Source organism: Spermophilus citellus (genome assembly GCF_964194105.1).
Source record: "Spermophilus citellus genome assembly, chromosome: 11".
Lineage (NCBI taxonomy): Eukaryota > Metazoa > Chordata > Mammalia > Rodentia > Sciuridae > Spermophilus > Spermophilus citellus.
In genome coordinates, this window is record NC_138192.1 from 122,361,558 (window position 1) to 122,386,799 (window position 25,242).

A 25,242-nucleotide genomic window follows, 5' to 3' on the forward strand; every position below is an offset into this window, starting at 1 on the left:
GAACTTAACTAAAGTTGTTCAGCAAAAAACATTACAATAAAACATGAGACAGAAGAGAGGTAAGAATGTTTGCAAGGGAGTGATGTTGATGACTAACCTGGAAATGTACACTGGACAAGGTGGATGGCGAAGAGTAAAGGAGATGAGCAGGACTCAAAAGGAGGTCAACGGATTCCATTTTTTGGTGGTTGGAAGGATTATTGGAACTGAGGTGGTCGAGGAAGAGCACTGAAAAAATATAAGCTGAGTGTTAGAAAGAAATGCTCAGGATTGAGATTGAAGATAGGTTGCAGTTCTTAACAAGAAAGAAGGACATAAACATAGAGAGAGAAAATAGAGAATGAAGCCTGGGGAACTGGAAAGATTGTCTTCGTGGATATGGAAATCAACAAGCGTTTAGACAAACAGTGCCAGAAAGTGTGACAGAGGGCAGGAGCAGCTGTCTTCCATGAACGAGAGGAAGTGACCTGGGAGGAAGATAAAGACAGCCACAAGGGACAGTGAGTGCTGGCATGAAATTCATATGTGAATATTTTTATGGAAGAGAGAAGGAAAAAGTACTGGAATTAGCAAAAAGAAAGGAAGAGAATCTGTAAGGGAATCTGCCATCTTTGTGGAAAGGAAGAAATTGAAAAGCATTGAAAGCATTGTCACAGAAATGGATGGTGCAGAGTATTTTGCTTATATAATCTCGAGTATTAATTGGCATAAAGAAAAACTTCATTGAATATGTGGAAGAGAACAAGCTGGGGCTCAGGAAGGTGATGAGCAAAGTTTAGAGAAGTCTGAGTATAGCAGATGAAGAGTGACTTGGAAGTCTTGTTACAAAGAGCATGTTCAGATGGGTTCTAACTGTCCCCACAAGCCATAAGCATGTAGGGGAGGGAAGGTTTGGCAGGTGAGGGTCTTGCAGGGAGTCTACAGAATGCCAGGCTCCCATCTGATTCCCACTGATGCAGAGATGGACTTCTGAAAAGGCGTGGGGGCAGTTTTAGTGTACAGTTTCTCTCTCTCTTCCTGGTGGTAACCTGCAGGGGCTCTCTGCTTGGAAGGCTTGAGCTACCTTTGACTTCTGATGAAGGAGGTTTCTGACAGGGAGAGGAGCGGTGTTGCTTTCATTTCAACTAATGTGTCATCCACATCCTTGAATAGAACTTTCCTTTCTTAGGCTAGGGAGCAACATACTGAAGTACTTATGAAAAATAAAAGCTTTGGATCAGGCATAAGTTAGTCTGATGAGTCAATAGCTGGGAACATTATGTTACTACAAAAAGGCAAAGATGCTTGCTGACTGATGTCTTGGAGTACCACTCCACCACCAATCACTGGGGAGGTCAGGCAGAACATATATATCCCACATTAAAATATCTTCCAACTGCCAATCTGAAATGTCTCCCTTAGAGTCATGGAACTGCAAGCCCAACTGAGGCTTCAAGAGGGAAACTCCGTGCAGCGGAGAGTAAGGGTCTGTCTGCATCCCCACCCATCTGTGTATAAATCCCAACCTGGAGATTTGTTAGCTGTGTCTGTTAGTTAACTTGCTCTTGTTGCCTAATTTCTCAATAGAGTATTTAAACATCATAGTGACAAAATTCTGTTGGGTGGAAATGCAGGTGCCTCATTCTTAGTTTTGCTTTGGGCTGGGGTGGAAATATCACAGTAGACTTAGAATCCAGGGAAGAGCTTACTGCATGATACAGAAAATTAGAGAGTAATTAAACAGTGGTTGAGTAATATATATGGAGGCTGGAAACGCATGGTGTATAAATATGTTCCCTAGATTTTAAACTGCATATTGTCCCAGTTTTCTCCATTTGAAGGAGCTCCAGCTTGCTCTTGTTTACCCCCGTACATCTGACTCCATTCACAGCAAAGCATCAGGCCCAAGTGGAAGGGCACAGTTAGGAGGATAATGGTTGATTACAGGTTAAAGTCCCACTCCACCACTAACCGGGTGTACAACAGTGGCAGCTCATCTCACCCTTCTGAGTTTCCACAGATAAGAATAACCTTGATCTCCGAGGGCTCTGTAGAAAATTAACTGGTACCCCATGCCGAAGTGCTTTCTGCAGACAGGCATCCGCAGTGTCTACTACATAGCACTGCCTGTGGGGTAGTAATGGCCCATCTTGAATGTATTAGAGAGCAAGGACACCCGTGAGAAACTCTGTAGGGATAATCACCTCCAAGGCCTCCTCCACCTACAGATTCCAAAATTCCATGAAATCGTCTGAAAATTAAATGGAAAATAATCTTGGAAGAAAGTAGGAAAACCTACATTCAGTATTTTCCCCAAGGCATCCAGGCCCTCCCAAGGCTACCTTTTTTCAGCTCAGGGATCCCCCCCATACACGCGCGCACACACACACACGCGCACACACACACACCCAAATGAGCCCTCCTTTGGAAGTAACCCATGTGAAACCACATGAGCTATCACTATCCCACTTCCGGAGTCGCAACCCTCAGCTCAAAGGGCACCTCCCAGACAGGCAGTGTGGTGAAATGATTAAAAACAAACATTGACAATTCTAAATGCTGGACGACTTGGGGAAAGATATTCAAATTTTCTGTTTTGTCTTCCCACATATAAAGGGGAAGTGGGGTGATGCTAGAAACAGACCCCTGACAGTGACCTGGAGTGTACTAAATGAGCTAAAGTCTGCAAAGTGTTTAGCATAATGCCTGCCATGCCATCAGGACATCACGTGTAATGACTATTTATTTGACACACTCTGTGATGATTACGCTCTACCTAGTCCACCGCGCAGCAGAGAGGGCACTCGGTCATTCCCCCTGCAGCTGTGCCCTGTCACTTGCCTAATGGTCAGTTTGGAGAGCCTCTGGCTACAGCCTTGTCTTCTGGGGACCAAAGCATCCTGGGAATAGGCAGGTTGCTTTCAACTTTGTAGACATTTGTGCTTGCCACATATTCTATTCTCTCTCTCTTTTAAATTTGTTTGTTTTAAAGTGGTTATGGGTATGAGAGATTTAAATGTCTTTATTTTTATAAATCAAGGGTGAAAGACATAAATACTACACCAAAATGTTTATCCCATAAATGATATATGTGTGTAAAAACGTGGGGAAGCATAAACAGTGGGCTGTTAGAAGATGCTGCTTCCTGCAGGCAGATAGCATGAACACATATCCATCCCCTTATCTCTTACCTGGATTGCCAGGGACAGGAATAATTTTCTCTCTTGGCTCCATACAGCTTGCTCCACAGTCATCAGCTCTGGTTTTCCCGAATGAAGAGTCCAAAGGTGTCCAGAAATAACATTTATTAACCAACAATAAAACACACAATAGAAAAGGCCTTATAAATAAAACTATATATTTATAATGCTTTATTGTTTTTGCTCCAGTACTCCACAAAACACTACAGACAGTAACAAAATAATTCAATAAATATTAAAAATTTTCAAGAGAATTATAGGACACTCTTTATCGTATGTGAGCATCAACAATGCCACAGCCATTAGATACACTGTTAAACACTATCATAGATATCTTTCTTGAATAAAGGACATAATAATTTTTTTTAATCCAGAGTCATAACATTTACACAGATCCATACACAAGAGAACAACTCAGAGCGAGTGAAGCAGACTCCCCAGTGACCTGGAATCATCTGCCTGTACATCATCTAAAGATATTACAGTGTTAACAGGGTAGAAGTCAACACACTAAAGAGAAATGCTGGGGTTCACTTGGGGTGAGAGGAGTGAAAATTGGGCAGTTGAGGAATGCCGCCTACATATTTTCCATGGCTCGCTTCGCAATGTGCTCCCTCCCCTTTTCTGCCTTTTCTTGGTTGAGGTACTCCAGAACTTTCATTAGCAGGTCTTCATCCAAGTACTGTCTGTTCGGGGTGTCGTCATTCTTCGGGGACCCCACCGGGAATCTCTTGCTCACCGGGGACGGTTTCTCAGTCTCCTGAGAGTTTCCTTGGCTCAAATGCTCCTTGATTGCCTGCTCCAGTTGGTCTTCTTCCTGTAGGTCATCTTCAGATGAGCCTGGACTGGACACTCGCTTCACCTGGTTTGAATTCATGATCTCAGGGTACTTCACCAGCATCCGGGCCAAGTACTCTCCTAACTCTTGATCCTTGTCATTCGGGTTTTCGAAGGCCACTTGTCTGTTTTCCACATCAGGCATCCAGGCAGCTTTGGGAAGCTGGTTTGCTCTAGATCTTCCAGGACCGTAGGGGAGCCTCAGCAGAACCTTCTCTCGGTTATACGGATTGGGAAAATATGGAGGCTTTTGATTGGTTGCACTCTCCATCCCTAAAAGATTTAAAATGTCCTCAACACTGAGTCCATCTGGTAAGGCCTCTGTCACGGCATGACCAGGTGTCTTGGGGTACCCACTCTTGGAGAGCATCTTATTTGGGAACAGGTCCGGATGGTCTAAGTCAGCCTCTGAGACGTCGTCTAGGTCAGCAGGAAGGTCGAGGTCCTGCTCGGGCTCCACTGACCCACTTGGCTTCTCCCCGGTTTTGAGCATGTCGATTAGGTCTTCAGGGGGTATCTGTAAATTCCTGGAGATTTCAATCAACTGATAAATGGACTGAGAATCAAGTGGTTTCTCAAAGAGCTTGGCTGCTCTCTCCCCATTTTGCCCATTCTGAGACCTCCCACCCCCTGCGGCACTCACTAACCTTTTCAAATAGGCGATTACTTTGGCAACGTCGTCAGAGAGCTGGACCTTATTCTCTTTCTGGAGATCTTCATCCTGGAGCCCCTGCTGCCCCGAACGCTTCATTTCTTCATTGATGTGTTCATTTTTTTCCATATTCTCTTTGCTGTCCCTCACCTCTTCCTGGGTGTGAGTCTCTATTTTCTCCTCCACTGGGTTCCAATCTTCTCCCCCGACCACATCTTCATAGGCGATATTACTGGCCTTGTAGATGTCATCTTCGTCATCTGTGTACAGCTTTTGCTCCTCATCGGCCCTCTCCCTTTTCTGGCTGCTTGGTCCCGTCAGTTTCCCCAGCTCTTGGAAGACAGACTCCAGGGTAGCAAGACTTTGAGGTGTGTACTGTTCCTCTACTATTTCATTTGTGCGTTTGAAGGGGTTGTCCCTGGAATTCTCTTCATACATCAGAGGGAATTGCATGTGCTTCAGCTTCCTCTCTGGCCACTGCGGAGTTTCATAATCATCCGTCACATCCCCAGGGAAGTTCTTTTCCGAATTCATGGCATAGGGCTTGTTTTCTTTCAGTACAGATTGAGGCTCACTTTCTGCCTGCCTCAGAGCTTCAAGGATTATCTTCATCCACTCGTCTTCGCTCAGCGAATCCCTTGAGCTCTCCAGCAGGTGGCTTTCCTCACCATTTTCTTTTGGCTGAAGGGGAACAGAGACACCTTGGTAGGGATTATAGTCTGGGCTGCTTTCTTCTCTGTGAGCTTGCTGCCGGAGCTTTTCTATGTACTCCAAAGCCCTGATCATCTCGGGACTGGGAAACTTTTGGGCATTTTCCAATCTTGGGTCTGGTTCTTTCTGAAGCAGCTGGTTTCTCTGGAATGAAGCTGCCTCAACTCCAGAGATGAAGAAAATTAAATGGATAAGAGACAGGGCTGCTCCAAGCTGGTGGGTCTTAGCTTCTGCCATGTTTTAAAGATTTCCTTAAAGCATAGAAAACATGAATTAAGACAAATGAGACTGACTAGAAGACACTATAGCAAAACAAATAGACCACTGAGCAGAAAAATAAGACGAGACAATTTCACATTGCACTGAAGATAGCTCTCTAAAGTCCACAAATTATCTTCCATGTGATTCTCCCAAACTAACTCCAGGAATCTTTAGCAAAATTGCCACTTATTTGCATCAAACTTGCATAGTTTTCCTCAGTTAAAACAGTAACAAAAACACTGTCATGAGTTTTCTCAAGTTGTTTCATTTCTAAAACTTATAGTTTGATTTTTAGTACATGTTGGTTTTTTTAATAAAAGAGGAAAAAACTCTCCAAGATAAATTGCAGTTACCTCATATAGCATTATAGTAAAACCATTGGCAAAATAATTTGTTATAAAACACACAGGTACACAATGTTATCATTAAGATTGTAACAAAAAACATGTGGTTTGTTTTATGAATTATTAATCAATTTTTGTTGTAGGAACACAACAGAAGCAGTTGTTATATATTGATACTATACAGTATATTAGTGTCAATTTGCTATATATATTGATGCTATACAGTATATTAGTGTCAATTGTATGGAATTTCTGGATGGATATCATATGGATATTTTTCAGAAATAATTTTTCTTACTCTGACATCAAATCCATCTAGCAATTAATGACCTTCTTCAGGTCATAGCAAGTAGGCTCAACCAATATAGTTTCTTTCTGTGTCAGAAAAATCTCTGTGCTCCATATTTCTTCTAATAATTAAATTATGACTACTTGCAAAACACAATTATGGTTATATTTTTCATCAGCCCTCAAGAGTGTATAGTAAATAATAACAGATGTTACAGAGAGAACGTAAGTTTACTTAACTAGTCTATTTCTAAACTTGTAAGTGCTCAGATTCAGTTTGTCTTATGTCTGTGTCTATTTTTGTGTGGACCTGTGAAATCTTAAAATGACTCATACTGTTAAAAAAAAGCTTAAAATAACTACTATGTAAATCCCAATTTAGATAAACACAGACAATGTGTTGAATTCTTCCTACTTAAAACTCTTCATTCATTTTTTTTCTCCAGCTCTTTAAAAATCTCATGAATTAGCAAGAGGATTAGTTTTTACATGTTTTATATTTGGCATTGCTGATGTTGAAAAGCTATTTCAACAGCAATTTCATTGTAAATAAAATTCATTTAAAATAAGTTCACAAATTTGTTCATGTCTTTACTGGATCATGGTTTTGTGATAGATAAGATATATGTGCAAAATTTTCTGTTACATTTGAAATCAATTGTGGAAAGTACCATTGTTCACTAGATCATATCAGGAATTAATGTTTTCAGTTTTAGAGCTTAAAAATAGTATAATTATAGAAACTTTACACAGTTACATTACTTCTATTAAAATAGTTTACTGAAAGAAAAGCCTCTAAAGGTATTTCAAAGAATACATCCAAAATATTTGCCCTGAATAAGTGTGTACTATAATTTTATTCATAAAATTCTTAGGTTTAAGTACATTATATATATTATACATTCCTCTTCATATTATTTCAAGATTAATTTAGCTTTGATAATCATTTTCAATACTGGCTTTTTAAATAGTAATCTTAAAACCTGATTGAAATTATTTTCTTGGAAACTATTTTCTTTAGTTATTCTTAATATATGGATTATGTGCTTGTCTTTAAAATTGGTTCTTTGGAAGTAGGTTTTGCTGTAGAGTTGGAGTGCAATACTCATTGCAATTGTTTAAACCACAGCTAACAAGTACTACCCTTTGGTCATTTATCCCGATTCAGTTTGGATGACATAGTCACAGCCTTTCAGACTCAAAAGATTTCTTTCCCTGGTTGCAGTTCAACAGCTCTAATATATGATACGGGGTTTGAGTTAAAATTTAATTTTCTATCAAGGTCACTTGATAGCTATCATTAAAATATGTTAAGTTAAAATGTCATTTATACCAAAATCAGACAGGCACATCAACAATGGAGCAGTAACACATGTGGATATATCTAATTTGAGCAATTCAACTAGTTGAGATAAAAAAAAAAAACTTGATCCAAATCAAAATCTTTAGCAAAGTACTGTACAATCTCTTTCAATCAAAGAACAATAATTCCAGTAATAATTTGTACAGTTAGGAATGTTCTCAACATGTATTCAACATCATCATTTCTCTATAATTCATGGTCATATCTAACCTGTACCCCAAGATACTATTTCACCCTAGAAAAAGGAAGAAGTCTGTTTTTATGATCATTCTAAGCTACTTCCCCAGGACTACAATTTAGAGATAATAATGGAAGCCCTTAATATTACCATTTCAGAATAATTAAATATATTTAGTTAATTTAGAGCTCTTGTAAGGTAAATATGGAAGGAAAGAATAGTTCTAAATTGGTTTTCTCTATGACTAATGTGTCTAACAGCCCTTGAATCATTGGTAACCTACTGTTACGAATATTAAGCACATAAATTATATCCCTGGGTTTGTATCTGGCTCTTAAGCAACCACACATTAAGGAAGGAAACAAAATATCAGGTGTGGCCAACTTTATGTTAATATGTGTATTGGCACTAAAATCCTTAACTTTTCACTCTTTTCACATAGGGTTATCTGATAGCATTTAAGTTAATAAATAGCCAACAGCGAGTAGGAGAAATCACAGACGCAATCATAGACATACACATATGGTATCCTTACATTGGCGGAAGAGCAGCAGGTTGCTCTTCAGTTTTCTATGGATTGTAAGCTTGTCAAGCGTTCGTTTTTTCTTCTCAGCTAGGAATTGAGGGGGAAACACGCAGTTCGCAACTTTCCAGTAAATCCAAGAGAAAAGCAGCCTTACCTCTGTCTTACAGGGCAGGGAAGGTCCACAGCATGTTCCTCCTGGTCCGCAGGCTGAGCTCCTCGGGCCGTTTCAGCACCCGGACAGCTCCTGGGCTTATAGGGAGCCGCCGCGCCTGACTCCGCACTGCACACTGACGTCACCGGCTCAGCCACAAACCCCAGCATAAGCGAGCTTTTTCAAAGGATCCCAGAGAAAATAATCACTTTATGTATTTTTTAAAGTGTTGCATGCTTACGCCACCTGTCTTTTTGTGGCAAAAACTGCAGTTGCCCTTTTTCTTTGAGGCTTGAAATAAAATGCTTTGCACAAATTCCCTTAGAAATCTGTCAGATAGACATGACTAATTGCAAGATAATTTCGTCTGTGTTCTGATGTTCTAATACCTTGCTATAATGGTTTTTGTTGTCACTTTTGTTGGTTTTGCTGCCATCCTCACTGTTAGAAGAAAGTTTTGCAGATAAGGATTATTTTGTTTCATTGTCCACGAAGAAATTGCTTTATCATTTCCTGGTATTACCTAAGATGAATGGAGGACATGTTATGAATATGAAAGGCTATATTTCATGTCACAACCACAGGCATCATTCTTCTAAATATCATGTTTATTTGAATAAAAAGGAGAGCTGCCTATTTTTATATGAGAATCTACTTGAAAAGCTTCAAAATGTTTTTTGAAATAGATATTCACAAAATTTCAAGTATAGCAGCTGGTAATTCTATATGAATCTTTTGGTATCTTTTACAATATCTGATCTCAGAAAGGGAAGCTCAGAAGTTAGCATTGATGAAAATACTTCGACCAGGAAAAAAACAAATTACTTTCCTGTTGAAGAAAAATGTGACACATTTATAATTGGAATTCTCTTGCAATCAAGAGAAATTTTTCTTCTTTTGTTGAATCAGATGAGTTGAATGCCTTCCATGAATGGGCCCAATCCAGGGAATAATATAGTAGTTAACTCCCCAACCTCTTAGATTTATAATTCATAATCATTGCTGTGCTTTGCCATGTTACCTGATTGTGTATATTAATAATTTATGTAGGTCTAAATTTTTAATTTTATTTTATTAAAGGTATGAATCCTCTAAAAACTGTATATGTTGAAATATACTCTAAGAATACAAAAGAATTTTGCTACAAGAGATCCTTTATGTCTCTGCTAAGTGAATAATCAGTCGCTGATTATATAATCAGTCCAGAAGTTGCAATACCTACTAGGTACCAGATATATTGCTAAATGCTGATAATAGAAAATTTTTTTTGCCTTTGGAAAGAATTTAACTTGATAAAAATGACAAATAAATAAATAGATGATTTTTACATAAATTGGAAAGCACTAAGAAACTGGTTAGTCAGGATAAAAATTGGTTCAACATAGAAACTGAGGGGGCACAAGGAAGTCCTCCAGATGAATGGACCTAAGCTTAGATTTATCATTATCAGGTCTTTAAAAACTGATTTCTAACTACACTAGATAAGCCACAGTACTCTCAAATTTATCAAGGAATGTGGAAATAGTTTAAAATCTTTTGAAAATAAAATCTTGGTAAAAGTGACGCTTGATTCTCCCTATTGGTTATCCTGGTGAAGGCATTGATTTTCCTAAATGATGAGGAGACAGTTGGATGTTGGTTGACAAGGAACTCAGATAGCTGCATGCTGGAGTCATGTGGCCAATTCCTCTAATATTCCTTATAAAGGGCTTTTAGTGCATGGTCAAGAGCTGGGTTGAAGAGACTTGAGTGAACGTGTCCTATTTACGAGACATCATCTTAATGACACCAGTTCATTCATCGATAGCTAAGATTTTTTTTTTTAATCTTAACAAAGATCTGGCTAGCTATTATGGGTTTGGCCTAATTTTCTGTCCAGGATTTCTATGTGACCAGTCGAGCTGACCAGTATCAACACAGCCTCAGAAAATTCTGCAGTCAGTTCAACACAATTAAAAGCCCTCAAGGAAGTTGTTTTGAGCAGGTCAGTTCATTTACATAAGCCTGAACGTATTTGGCAAGGACCACAAGCTATAGTTCTTCTAGGGCCCTGAAGTAAAATTCTTGCCTAGAAATGCCTTTAGCAACTGAAAAGACATGTAGAACCTCATTCAAGTGTTTAAGAAGTAATATGTCAATAGGCAGCCACAGGAATGGACAAGCCCCATCAAGATCAAGGTGTGAGTAGAGCAATGAGCCACATATGGGCAGTTTGATGCCTGCCTACTTTATGATACTTTGAAAAATACATATCATTTATTAAGTTCTATTATATCCCTAACACTGTCCTGGGAACCTAATTTAATCCTAACAGTTCTAACAGATAGCTATTTCATCTCCTCTACTGGTGAATGAACTACCAATTAGAAGTAAGTAAGTTGACCATTAGTTCCTGGTTCATAATTGGTAGAACTAGGATTTGAACCTTGGTCTTTTCACCAGTATTTGCACAATAAAGATTATGATTCAAGCACTGTGCTAGGTGATATAAATACAGAAATGAATAAGGCACAGACCCAGTCTTTAAAGATCCATGTCCAGAACGGAATTACTTTAACAAAATTCCTTAGGAATTGTCTCAATGACTTTTCCTGGTCACTGCCCGAACGGTGTAAGTCTGGACTGCTATCAGGGCAATACAAATGGAAAGCAAGAATTAACAACAGTTCACTTCCTTAGTTAACTGGGCATACTAAAGTGTCTTCCAAATATGAGAGTAGCTACTAAATTTGAACAATTCTATTTACCTGCCTATTTTTTATAGATTTTTAATGTGTTTTATTTAATATGTGTCTAAAAGTCATCATTTTTGCTAACAGTTATTGGTTGTAAAAGGAACTATTTCCCTAATAGGTATCTTTTTGGAGAAGTTAAAGTGCAATGCATACATAGAACTCAACCTTTTTATTGATGTGAAATATTTTAGAGCATGGATAAAACATTAAAGATAACCTATGTATCTTTTTAATCCCTGAGCCTGAGATGAGATCATTTTAGACATTTCCTTATAAAATTTCAATTTTCTGTTAGGTCTAAATTGCCAACTATCATTGCCTCCAAGAAACAAATCTCTGTATCATGAACAATTTCAAAATAATTATGTACTGTGTATGATAATGGCTTTTAGTAAATTAGCTTGCATCCTCACCACAGTGCTGTTAAGTTCAAGCTAATCATTCACGATTTAACTCTAAGTAATTAGAGCAGACTAATTTGCTTTTGTGATTGAATTTTCTTAAATCCTGGTCATTTTGTTCTTTGTTATTCAATTTCATATTTCATCTAGATACACATTTTGATTTTTCTGTCACTTTTTACAAGCAATCCTTTACCTTAGTAATCTTTTAATGTCTTAATGTGAAACTTATCTCTCTTCCACTCCATTACACTTCCCATTTTGTTTCAATTTATATGAAAGCAATTAAGAACCAAAAGGTCAATGTGCTTATGGCTTATGACTTCTCTCCCTCTCTCTCTCTCTCTCTCTCTCTCTCTCTCTCTCTCTCTCACACACACACACACACACACACACACACACACACACACACCCCTCCCTCTAACTTCCTCATTCTCCATCCCTTAGAACTAGTCAGGACTCTGAGAGAGGAGTCCAGTCTGTATGATCCTGAGCTCCAGTCTCCCTGCATATGACCAGAGAGATGGTGTCATGCCTTCCCTCAGCCCCTCAAGGTCTTGACCACTTTTCCTTGCTCATTCCTCACCTCTCTGCTTTCCTTCCTTTAAAAAAAAATTGTTTTTATACTCCTTGTATATACTTTTTACCTCTCTTATGCTTTACTCCCAAGTTTTACTTAAACTTCTTTTACTTTCTTTTTAAGCAAATGTTTTTGTCACAAGATGGATTTTTTTTAAACTCACTAAAGAAGAATGAAATATTTTCCCACCTTGCTCTGAAAGGCAGAGTCTACCAAATTTGTATTTGGAGGACAAAAAATAAAAAATTAGAAACAGGGTACCCTTGACTTAATAATATAACTGCACAGTTTCCTGACAAGATCCAGTAGGTTCCGGGAGGGGGTACTTCTGTTTTTATCATGGTTCCCTCGGGCTATGTCCAGTGCCTTGGATATCAAGGTTGGACAAATATATATTGTATTAAATTAAAGTTCTCTCATTTCTACTTGTTCATACATTCCCTCTCAGACGTTTTTTAATCCTATCAAAGTTTTCTTATGCAAATGAACCACCTTTATCCATCTGAACTGCAGACATTGTTAGTAAATTAAGTTTAGATTGTGTTTAAGGAAAATATCCTTCCGCTAGAGGAGCATTCTATATTTTTCTAATTTTTTCCTTGTTTTGCAAAATGTTTCTCTGGTATTTGTGTTATAAATCAAACAAAATGAGCAAAATAAATCATTTTCTTAATTTCAGTATTGGTTTATAAATGAGCTGTGTCCTGTGCTTATCAAGGTAACAACTTATGGATGCCCTAAAATGTAATAAGTAATAGTTAGGGCTCTCTCTAGTCCTTGATCATTTCTCTTTGTGAAATAGGAGTCTGTTGTAAAATTATTTTTCATTTGTCTACTAGGTAATAAAATATGATCTTTTTCACAAACCCTCAATGAGAACTATGAAAACCAAATAAATTCAGGATTTCCTCTCCATTGATTTTGGATTCTGGAACCATCTGGTGCTTGGAGGAAAAGCAAGTACCATTCTCTTAATCTAATGCCATGAATATTTGGGCATCTGCTCCCTCAATGGATTTCAGGAGGGAAGTTTGTGCACTAGAAGTTAATTATTTTGCTTAAAACAACACTGAATGTCTCAATCTTTCAGATCTTCCTGGCATAACTGTTTTGCGAATTGATGTTTTCAGAATTCACATGCAAATATTTTAATAAGGGTATTTTTCTGCTTGAATATCACCCACCTACAGTCTTCTATCCTTCCTTTTAATCAGAATCCCAGAGCGACACAAGAGTCTTCAAGGTTGAAGTGTAGCATCCTCAGGGTTAAGTTTAGCATTTTGAGTCCAGGGCTCCCACAGACTCACCAGATGACTATTCACAGCCCATTCAGCCTTTGTAGGGATTTGAGATGGCTTGCTTCTTGGTAAATTGAACATATCACTTCTGGAGTAGCATATTTGTATATACAATATGAGGTAGGAAACTGAAAAAAAAGGATCCTTAACCTGAATCTTTCTCCCTATGTCTACATTGCACATCCTAGGCACATTTTTTTTTTATTTTGAATTTTTGGTACAAGATCTTCAGGAGGTCTATGGTAAGGTTAAATACATCAATCAGTCATGACCACCTGAGCAGGAATTAGCACACAAATCAAATCATCCACTTGACAATGAAGAAGGGACATAGAACCTGTATGCTATGTGATTTAAGGCATGTACTGATTGTCAAAATGTGGTTCCAAGTCAACAATATTGACACTACCTGGAAACTTATTCTGATGCAAATTCTCAGACCCAACCCAAAATTTTTCACTTAGCATAAAACCCAAGTACGTGTAAATATGTTTGACTTTTTCCTGCAGCTTTCCCAGAGACTTTATCAGTAGCTCCTTACTTTTTCCTGATATGAAGATACTATTGGTATTTGTCAACATCTCTTCCTCAGCTTATAAATATTTCATTTTGATTCTTGCATAAATACAGATAGGTTTATCTGAGTGCTCAGAGATTTTTATCTTTGGAAGGTACATAAAATATCACCTACTCTACTTTGGTCCATTGCTTGCACCTACTCTATCAAATTCCTGATGTATATACTTAAATATAGTGGTCCCTCAGTATAAATGGAAGGATTTGTTTCAGGATCCCCAGTACATACAAAATCTGCAGATCCTCTAGTATACTTTAACTCATCTCTGGATCATAGATAATACTTAATACAATGCAAATGCTATGTAAATTATTGTTATAGTATATTGTTTAGGGAATAATAAAAAGAATATGAGAGCATGCTCAGTACACACTTTGAAATATTTTCAATATTAAACATTATTGGTTAAATCCAATGATGCAGAACCCATGAATATGGAGGACCAACTTTAAATTCAGTGAAGAGCAATTCCTTACCTCCCAATTCTACCTGTCCTATCTTTGGACAAAATCACTCTCAAGTTTTGGATTTTTCTTTCCCCTCACCGTGGATTCTAGGTCTGTACACCAAGACTGTGTACAGCCAGGTTTAGTTGCTTTTCTGAGAACATAATCATGCCTCCCCAGCCAGGTTGCTCTTCCTAAGTGAAACAATTCTATTAAATTGCCTTCATGAAAATGGACTCAATCCCAAACCACACTCTTTGACTTAATTCAATATAATACTTGGAAATAACATCTACATACCGCCTGCTTTTGCCCAACCTCTTGCTTCAAAGGAAGCTCATTTCCTCAATGGAACCATCTCTGACACTCCTAAGTCACCCAATCCTTTCCAGAACATTCTTTCATGGAATCACTCTCTCTTTCTGGCTAGAACTTATTATAGTTGCAATATTTCATTTTTGTTTGTAGAGTTCTTATATTACTGTCTTCCCAGTTGACTTTAATTTGGTTTATAACATAAGTTTAGGACCTTTTCTTGTTTCTCTCCACATTATACCCAAAGATATAAAAAAAAAAACTTAGAAATAATAACATTTAAAAATAAACATATCAAGGTCCCAACTAACCATATTTCCTCCCAATTTCTTGCTTTATTCTCAGCAGCATCACATGACCAATTAAAATTTCTGACTCTGAAGTTCAACCATAAAGTCATTATCTCAACGCTCATTCCCATACTTTCTCCCTTTCCGCCCCCTCTCCTCTCTCTCTTCCCAATTATTGCCAGTTCTTCCTAGTTGCTCATTCAGACTTATCCATTTTCACCGCTTCTTTGCATTTCCTTGTGTTTGGCCACTCAAAATCTCTTCCCATGCTCTCCAGTGTCTGTTCCTTATTTCCTTCTGTGTAAGTTCTTTTATGCCAAGAAGCTAGGTGTTGGCCCTAGCAGAGAACATTTCTCCTGCTAACATGAATCAGCACTCAGAAAATGCTATTGAATGAATTTTGGGATGTTGAATAAAAAATATTCAACCAGTTAACTTATATTAATTACCTACTAAGTACAAGGAAAGGGACGCCATCCTTAAAAACATCAGAGCAAATTATCTTTCAACAGTTTTCCATCATGAGTCTCCCCTGCTCAATTGGTACCAGCTGGATTAACTTCTCATAACTCAAGATCTTCCACTGATTTGTGTCCCCCTCCCCCCACACACACACCCCTACACCTCTCTAGTCCCACCCTTCCTGAATTTTCAGTACCAGTTCTCTAAATCTTGCAACCAGAAGACAAACTTAAATCTTATCAGTTCCATTTTCACCCACATCATTGCCCAGAGAATGTTCTGCCTTTCTTCTTTAGCAGTTTGAACCTTTTAGAAAGCTTTACTTGATTCATCTCCTTGATAAAACCTTCTTTAATGAACCCCACCCCAACCCAAGGTTAAACTACAGTGTAAAAAATTCCACAACACCATTGGAAGTGATATGGGGCATAGTGTAGACATAGCAATAAAAAACATTAAGTTATATAGTCTGAGATTTATTCCTTATACAATTCTCCATGTTATACAAGGAGAAACTTTCACTTGGAGACCAGTACATTTTTAACACCTTCCTAATAAAATTCTCTATTTTGGCCCTGGGTGCTGAGCTTTCTGAAGGCTGCAGGATCTAACAAAAAAAAAATTATTAACACTTTTTCATATTTTATTGGATTTACAGTTTTACAGTTTTGCCTCCTATCTTTTTAAGCAATTAAATTCTCAAGTTGTGGCATTAACATGAACCTTCTTTTATTTAGGCTTAAAAGATTTGACATAGAAAAATATTAAGTAAATAATATTAAAAATGCTTAGAGATAACAAAACAATACTTTGAATGTCACTAATTGTTTAGAATTTTTGCACTGTAGTTCAGCCTTGGGTGGTGCATAATCACTATTCTGGGCCCAGAACTATTGACTACATATACTCTGTAGATACTGTCTCCAAGGGCACTATATATTCAGTGACCAAAAAATAAATTTTAAAATATGCTTTAGTTCCGTAGCAAAACTTGCCTCAAAACAAATTCAATACACAGTAGTTATGTATGCAGAAGGTAGAATTCTCCATTTCTGTGTAGCTGTGTGGCCTTAAACAAATTACTCAGCCTCCCTAGACCTCTGTTTCTTCTTATTCCAAATGAGGGTAACATTATCTAGGCTGAGGACCTCAAAGAATGGCTGCAAATATTCAATTATACAATCGTTGTAGCAATGCTTTGGAAAGTTCCAGGCATTCTGCGAGTACTTCCTGATTATTATTCACCTCCTGTCCCTGGGAATTCACTGGAAACAGGGCCTGCAGTACCTGAATTTTAAAATTGCAACCATCCTAAAATAATAATTCCTGTATACCGATGTGATTAGAATTATTTCTGGACAACTCTGCAAGACGAGGCATCTGCAACCTCCCCTCTATTTTAACAAAGAAGGGGAGAAACGCAAAATGCTTGCGTAAATGCTAGAAGCAAGCTCCCCTCTCCAGCGCGAGCCCGCGGAGGTGCAATTCCTTGGGGGAGGCTACTTCTGGCACCGGATGCCTTGACTTAGGCACGGCTTGGCGTCACAGGGATGGAACTGAAGTCAAAGCACAAATGGCTATAGGGAGTAAGATGTGAGTCACGGTCCGCTGGGGCCCTGAGGCTCCAGGAACGGAACCCCGGACACCTCTTCCCAGGCCCGCGCCCCCGCCCCCCTCGGCCCAAGGCCAGGTTCACGGTTTTAATCATCAGCCTCTTGGCGCAGCCGGGCGCTAAGCAGCGCGGTCTTGTACACATTCATTACACTCATTCCCTGCCTCCGTCTTAATGAGACTCAGGAACAAGGCTTAAATGTCATGAAGCTTTTGTGTCTTTCCCTGACAGCAGAATTACAGGATGCTGATGATGCCCTAACGCAGCAGCGCGTTTCAGAGGAACAGGGCAGGGGACCATGCACACAATCCTCGAGACGACCTCCGAAGGCTCCCAGCCATCTTGGTTGCTGAGGCAATTAGAGTGTTCTGGGCAAATGAGTCTTTTCAGAGCCCCTTTCCGGTATTTATTCCCTGACCTCGGCTCTGAAATCTCTAAATTACCCGTGTCTGTCTCACTAGCATCCACCAGCTGAAGGAGGATTTGGATCTTTTAACAATAGCCATCAGAAGCCAAGGAGATAAATTCCTGGTGAATTTCTTTCTTCTGAACCATGCTTCATTAATCTTCATCTTAGCCAGAAGCCAAGGATCATCATCTATTAAGGGGAGGGAGGCAGCTAATGCAAGCTCTGGTGCCAGACTGCCTGGATTTGAACCCTGTGTCTGCCACTTCCTAGCTGTGGAGTTTTGAGCTAGTTATTCTCTTTGTGCTTCTGCTTCCTTCTTCTTAAGATAGAAATCACAATGGTAGGTACCTCACAGCATTTTGTGTGAGTCCAACTGTAACAATAAGCACTCAATAATACAGTACTATTATTATGAATACCTTCTTTGTGACAAACTGCATCAGACACCAGGGATACAAAGTGAGTAAGATTCAGATACTGCTCCCATGCAATCTGTGGGGAAATCCTCTCTACACTCCTGATGCAATGGTCTGGAATACATGTGTAAACAGAAGCAGCAGGTGGAGAGAGACTATGATTGGTGTGACTGGCTTTGCATAGCAGGGCAGGAGATTTCAGCTAGCAGGAAATCTTTGAACTTGGGTGTCTAAGGTGGATGGAAGCAGCTCAGAAAAATAGAAATGTGTGCTTCATCTCAATTTAACAACCAGGCTGGATCTTTACACAGAGCTTTCTTCAATTGTCCAATGAGTGGCTGGTCCTGAACCCTGCACAGGACCCACAGGACATGGAGCTGTTCTGGAGCCCTCTCTCTGGCCCAGAGCCTCCCCCTTACCTGTGCTCCTTCGGCAAACATTGCATGTTCCGGGATCAAGTTGTGTTTCCCAAACCAAGTAAAACAATGGGTCTCTTTCAAGAACAAGACAGAGACCAACCCTTGCCAGAGGACAAGATATTTTATATATCAGGGTATCCTGATCTCTGGGCCTTGACATTGGTTCTCATGGCTATTATCCACAATAGGACACTGAGCTAACACTTTTCAGGAATACTTAGATGAGGAAAGGTAAAGTGGGAAAATGAAGTGCATTGGCTAATGTTAATTAATTTTATTATGAGCCATGCATTTTACAGTTACTATAGCTTTATAATCTATTGGGACTACTGCATGTTGAGCTATATTAACTTGCCATTCATTAAATAAAAATGGTTGACTTTAGACAATTTCATGGGGTTCTGATTTCGTCACCACTTGTTAATAAGGAAACTGAGGCTCAAATTCATGAATGGATACAGGTGAGTTGATGTAAGACTACCTGGGTTTCATACGTGGGAGAAGCACTGAATACAACATCCTTATAAGGATGTTGGAGCATGAAGTGGGTACTGTAACAAATTTTAAGTGTCTGGCACATTATGAGATTACATTATACTCTATTTTATAGCAGCTATCTCCCTTCTGATGGGTGGGAAAGAAAAGAAATAGACTGATCCCCCCACCATTTGGGGGCAATTGAGGGGTTGGAGTGGAGGTTGGGCTTCTTGGTATACTACGATGAGCACTAGGCCTGGCTCTCATGGCTCCAGTTTTCAGAATCTGGAGAGATGACAGCATTTGCAGGTAGTAGTACAGCACAAGGCCAGAATAGAGCCAAGAAAATCATCCTGAATCAATCACAACTGCTCAAGGAACTAGACAAGAGGGCAGGTCTGGGGAAGAATCCCAATGAGCAGATTCTGAAAAAGAGGATTCGTAATGAATAGAACCTGGAGCATTCACTGAGTTCAAAATCAGGAAACTAGGAGGGCTTTTGTTGAGTTTCTGGAGACATGGATGAGCCTTTCAGGTTTGCTTAAAGTGATCGCCAAGAAGCTGGCCACACATGCCAGGGTGAAGCATAAGAGAAGCAGAGTGAGAGAGAAAATGTCAAGAATGACCCACTGGTGATGACACCAATGTCCATTCCCAAGGAGCCAGGAAAATGGGAAGTTTTCCAAGAGATTCCCCAAAAGCTTCCTCTGCTGAGACTTTCTCCCAGCTGCCCTGGTATTGGCCACAAAGGAGAGCTGGACACCAGGTTGGTCTTGTTGGACAACTACAGAAAACCCCAGCCCCTCATTAGTATTAATATTACAGCTTTCACCCCCACAGACTCACTATTTTATATTACTCCAAAATGTGATTAGTTAAGTGAAATTAATTTAAACTTGAGAATTTGGTAATCATCTTTTAAATAGGCAGAATCCCCATGGAACAAATATAAATCCAACTGGGCATTGTTGGAACCCAGGATTGCATAACTGGACTCCTCCTGCCCACCTCATGATCTCTTACTAGAAACACAATTTCTTTCAAGTATCACTGTTATGACTGGGAGTTTTAACTACAGCTGCAAAATCCAGCGAGCTGGACGTGGGCTTTGCTACATTCAGATTTATATTATTTTGTAAGCATCTACTCATCATTTTCTGTAATTGTTGCCATCAACTCAAACCAAGGACACAGAGGTTTGTTGTGTTTTTAAAAAGGGAAGAAGTACTTGTTTAGGGGCCCCTGACCTCATCCTGGCCCCACCCAGTCTGTCTCTCCATAAGTTGCATCCCAGCTTGAAGACGCTCTGCTTCTGATAGAACCAATCTGTACTAATGACAAAACATGCCATCAAAGTAACTTTCCACTCATTCACTCACTCACTCATTCATTTGCCTGTTCATCAACTGTTTGATGAACTGACTAAATTAGTCAGGAAGGAGGATGCCATGTTTCCTGCCCACTTAAATCTCAGTGTAGTGACTGGGACCGAGGGTGAATGCACAGGGAGAGAGTTGAAGAGGCACAGACATAAATCCTTGTTAGACAGAATCCCAGAGGAGCACAAGGAAGGGGCCTGGAGGGAACCGGAGTCATTTTCCAAAAAGAGAGTCTTTCTGGATATGGTGACTTTTGAATAGGACCAGAAGGAAGAAAGGCGAGGTAAGAACTTGCTCCAGGGACAGGAATGAATGAGATACAAAATGGATATGACAATAGATCTGTTGAGCAAAACAAAATTTGGCTTGCCATAATAACAACAGCTAGCAGCAACAACAGTAGTAGTAGTAGTAGTAGTAGTAGTAGTAGTAGTAACGTAATACCCTCAATATTCCAGCTTTGGTGAGAAAGAAACTGAGGGCCCTAGACATCCAGCACATTTCTCATGCCTGGGCCTCACTAAGGGGAGAAGGTGAGACCAGCGTGGGGCAGTTTGCACTCGGGACCATACCCCACACTGCTGCTGGGTCTGTGTGGATCAGTCCAGAAAGACTGGAGCATTGATAGACACCGCCCAGTGCTGGCTGAAGGAATCTGGGCTTCATTATTGTCAAACTTTCTAAGGAGAGAAAGGAAATAAACGACAACACAAGGAAAACAACTGGGGCAGCTGCGTGGAGAATGAATTTGCATTTTAATGAGAACATTTAACGCCTCAAGCCAGAGCTTTTAACGAAGTGAAGTTCAGGCTTTCAAGCAGACTTACAAATGAAGCTGAGCAGGGGCAGAATCCTAGAGACCTTCACCCCCTTGTGAAGGTGGCTCTTCCCTGCTTAGGAACCCACCCGACCCCCCCCCCCCTGCAAGCAACGCTATCTTGATCAGTCTTCCTTCTGCAGATACGTGAAGAGTACATCCAAGTTGTTTTGCCCCAAATCACACAGATCCAAATGCAGGTCTCTGCCTCCAAGACCTGTGCTCCTTTCACTGTGTGGCCCAGATTTAACGTCCCAGTGTTGAACCTCGCAGGAGCACCAGCAGATTGCCCAACCTCCTGCCGCTCCCAGGCCTCTATATGCATAGGTGCTGACACTACAGAGAAGGTGCTGTCATCTGCCCTCCTGTCCTCCTAGTCTATGTTAAGGTGCATGCCTCTGCAGCCCACCCCCCTCCCAGGCAGGAAGCCTGCCCCTCTCCCACAGCACCCCAAACCATCCACAATACCCTTTTTATTCCTTTGAAGCTTAGACCAAAGTAAGTAATCCAGAAGTACCCAGAAACGAGTTAAATGAAACAATTCAGGCTGGGGAAGCAAGTGAAGCAGATGGAGAAAATCAGGTTCTTTCTGTATTTTAAACACAGGACTCTGAGGATGAGAAAGGAAACTCAAGATCGCCGCGGGACTCCTGCTCCCGCACTTCACAATTGGACACGCACAGCTATTTGCCTTACACCTAATTGCTCCGAATTAGATTTTGCCTCTAATTGCATTAAAGCCTTGCTGACTTGTTATTCATGCATTTTTAACGGGAAAAAGCCGGCCTCCTCTCAGCCCACTGAGCCTCCACATGGCAAGCTTTCATTCGTTAGCTGGGTGGTCCCCGGAGGAGACAGCTTCCCGGCAGAGCAGCCTCTTTGCAGCAAATCATTCAACTTTCTGCAAGTTTGACTAAGGTTAGCCCCAGGAGAATCCCCCTCCCTTAGCTGGGACCACAGCCACATGGGGTGAGAGAGGGAAGCATGGGGGGCAGGGAGGGTCCTGACTGTAGGCCACCCCACAAAGGCAGCTGGTGGGGCAAAGGCAGGCATGAATGGGCAGCTTTCTGTCTGGTGAAACAGGAAGTCAGGAATGTGACCATTCTAGTGTCCACCCTAGTGGACAGAGGGAGAGTTAAAGGATGCATTCTCTCAGGGAAGGGCTCTGTTCTTACCCAGGTCAGATGGCAGAACCCAACCAAGCCCAGCTAAGTGGATCCTTGTTCACCTTCAGCTTAAAATGACTCAATGGCTGGCCACCACATTCAGTCCTTGACACTACCCACCAGTCCCCTACTCCCACTGCTCTCCCAAGTGGACCACCTCGTCCTTGCTTTCTGTTCTTCAGTCAAACAGGGCTTCCTACTGCCTGAGGGCCTTTGCACATGACAGTTCCTCTGCATGGAGTGTGACTTCTTGCTCCTCCTAATTAGCTTCTACTTGCAGTCTGTGTCCTCATTTTACTCACCAATTCCTAAAGGAAGCCCCCCCACACACACCCCAGGCTAAAGCAGGTCCCTTTTTCCTAATTTCTCAAAGAAACCAATTTCTTACATAATCTATATTTTCTTATTTTCTGTATTCTTAATCTCTCATTTGTGGGGCCTGAAACCTAGAAAGACCCAAACTGCCAGAGGTAGCTAATTCCTACAATAGCAATGACGCCCTTTAGACATGGCTTTGGTATCCAGAGCACACACCTCTCTAAACTCACAATCCAAGCCAATATTCCTCTCCCTCAATCACCTCGGGGCCAGGTGGTTACAGAGTCTGCCAAAATTGATGAAACTAGCTAATCCTAAGCTTACTCACCCTGCCTACCCTCTCTTGCCCATTCCTTCCCTTAAGAACCCCAATAAAGTCTCTAAGCCTTCCCCTGCCTTCTCTCCCTCCTTGCCACCAGACCCACCCTGGTGCTTCCCCATGTGGCCCTTGATGGCATGCCATTTCTAGGAATCTGTGATCATCCTTGGTACATGTGGGGAATTGGATCCAGGACACAAAGACCTATAGATGCTCATGTCCCTTGTAAACAGAGCATAGTATTTGCATATGCCCTATGCACAGCCTCCCAGAAACCTAAAATCATCTCTAGATTACTTGCAATACCTAATACAATGTAAGTGCTATGTAAATAAGATATTATAATCTATAGGGCATATGACAAGAAAAAAATTCAGTACATGCTCTGTTCAAACACAGTTTTTCCTCATATTTCACATCTGTGTTTGGTTGAACTCACACATGAAAACCCTACAGACATGGAGGGCCAACTGTTTAAATGTCTCCTTTGTGATGATCATTTGTCTACATAACTTACCAGGCCTGATTAAAATCAACCCCAGGTACATTTTAGTATACTTACTGTTAAGGGCCTTTGCTGGTCATTCCTATGACTTTTTTATGTATCTCCCTGACTAGATTGCAAGCTCCCTGAGAGGAGGTTCCATGTCTGTTGGTCCCAATACCTAGTACTTGTGAAGTATTCTGAAAATTAAAAAAAAAAGAGAGAAAAAAAATAAGAGCAATGTATTCCTGGTCCTGTGAGCAGGACAAGCAGCATTATACAGGAAGAAGGGGGCAGGAACCCACAGCGGCAAAGCAGGGGACAAAATTGTGTGGGTACAGACTTGACATAGGGATCAAGGTGGATGCTGGGTGAATAAAGCTCTGGATCCCACAGCCTAGAAAGAGAAGCCCATTCCCGTGAGGTTGGGCTCACTCGTTTCAGGTGAAAAGCATCCATGACTGGCTTAGGGGTGAGGGGGCTTGGGGAGACATGGCTAGTCAAAGTGACTGGTTGAGGGAATGGATGTTTTGGGATGTACCCACCAAGAGGGAACCTCAATGGATACGCAATGTGGGGATGGAAAAATTACCTACAATCCGAGGAGAAGAAGCAAGAAATGAGGGTTCCACTTTGCCAAGGAAAAAGTCACCAGTGGCTAGGACTTTGCTTTTAATATTTGAGAGGAGATATCTGTGCATTCAGCATATCCTTATGTGCTCTCAAAGTGTTTCTGGAAATGTGTCTATTGAAGTTCAAGGGCACCTAGGAGCACAATCTGAATGATGGTTGACATAGCCATAGACGTAACTATAAAATACCAACCCAAGAGCCACCCACGAGGGCTTAATCACAAGATGCATGACTGTCATTGTTCCTTCTTTTTCAAATGCGTCACGGAGGCTAAACATACATCCTGCATATTATACTGGAAGCCTCTGCTCTGCTCTCTGACACAGCATGTCCAATTAGAAGCCCAGCATCCAGCACCTCTGACCCTGTCTGTGGGAGGCAGGCTCTGGTTTCTATTTCCAGCCACAGAGACTGCAGAGCCCTGGGAGGTGATGCATCCAAACACCTCGACTGGTGTTTTTTAATTGACAGCTTGAGAGCGTCACATCAAATGTTCTTCCCTCCAAACCCAATTAAGTAGCTTGCCTCTCCAGGAAGGCAAGTTCTTTTTAAATTTCTCTTACATCCCCATTTTCCATTCCCATTCCCCAGTTCCTAGCCACCTTCGCATAGCATGCACACTGAGGTGTTTAATGTGTGTTCTGTAGCTTGTTTGGGGTCCTGCAATATTTGTGGATCTTTAATCTATGTTCGTTGCATTGTGAGAGATGACTCCTCGCACCCCTTGTGTGTTGTCACATATCACTATGTCTCTGTGGTTTATCCATGCTGCTCATTGGGAATGCAATCTGCATGGCTGGGTAGGAATGCCACATAGCTTGCCTGGCCCCCGCCCAGTGATGTCCTCTGCAATTCTAAGCCTGCTTCACTGCACTACTGCCGAACGCATTTCTGTGCATGTTCTCACGTTCCTAAGTGACGAGTGGCTCTCCAGAGGATCCCAAATGCTCCTCTATCACATTCCGACCCTTCCCATTGTTGGATTTCCAGACCCCTTTCGCCAAACTTACATGTGTAAAATGATACCTCATTATCTGTATTTGTGTTTATCTGTTTACTAATGAGCTTGAACAACCCCCCATATGCCGAGGGTCTTTTGAGTTTCCTCTCTGGTTAATTTCTTTATTTATATATTTTGTCTATTATTATTATTATATAGACAAAATATACCTGATGTCATCTATTGACTTTGGCTACTG

General features: G+C 40.6%; 1 protein-coding gene across 1 annotated transcript; it reads right to left on the reverse strand.

Moving 5' to 3' along the window:
- Positions 1–3,756: 3,756 nt before the first annotated feature.
- Positions 3,757–5,616, reverse strand: SCG2 (secretogranin II; the record flags this gene model as incomplete). The annotated part of the gene is made up of 2 exons (XM_081261827.1): positions 3,757–4,543; positions 4,664–5,616. The coding sequence occupies 2 exons, from the start codon at positions 5,614–5,616 to the stop codon at positions 3,757–3,759; spliced, it is 1,740 nt and encodes a 579-aa protein (XP_081117953.1).
- Between the last annotated feature and the right edge of the window lie 19,626 nt (positions 5,617–25,242).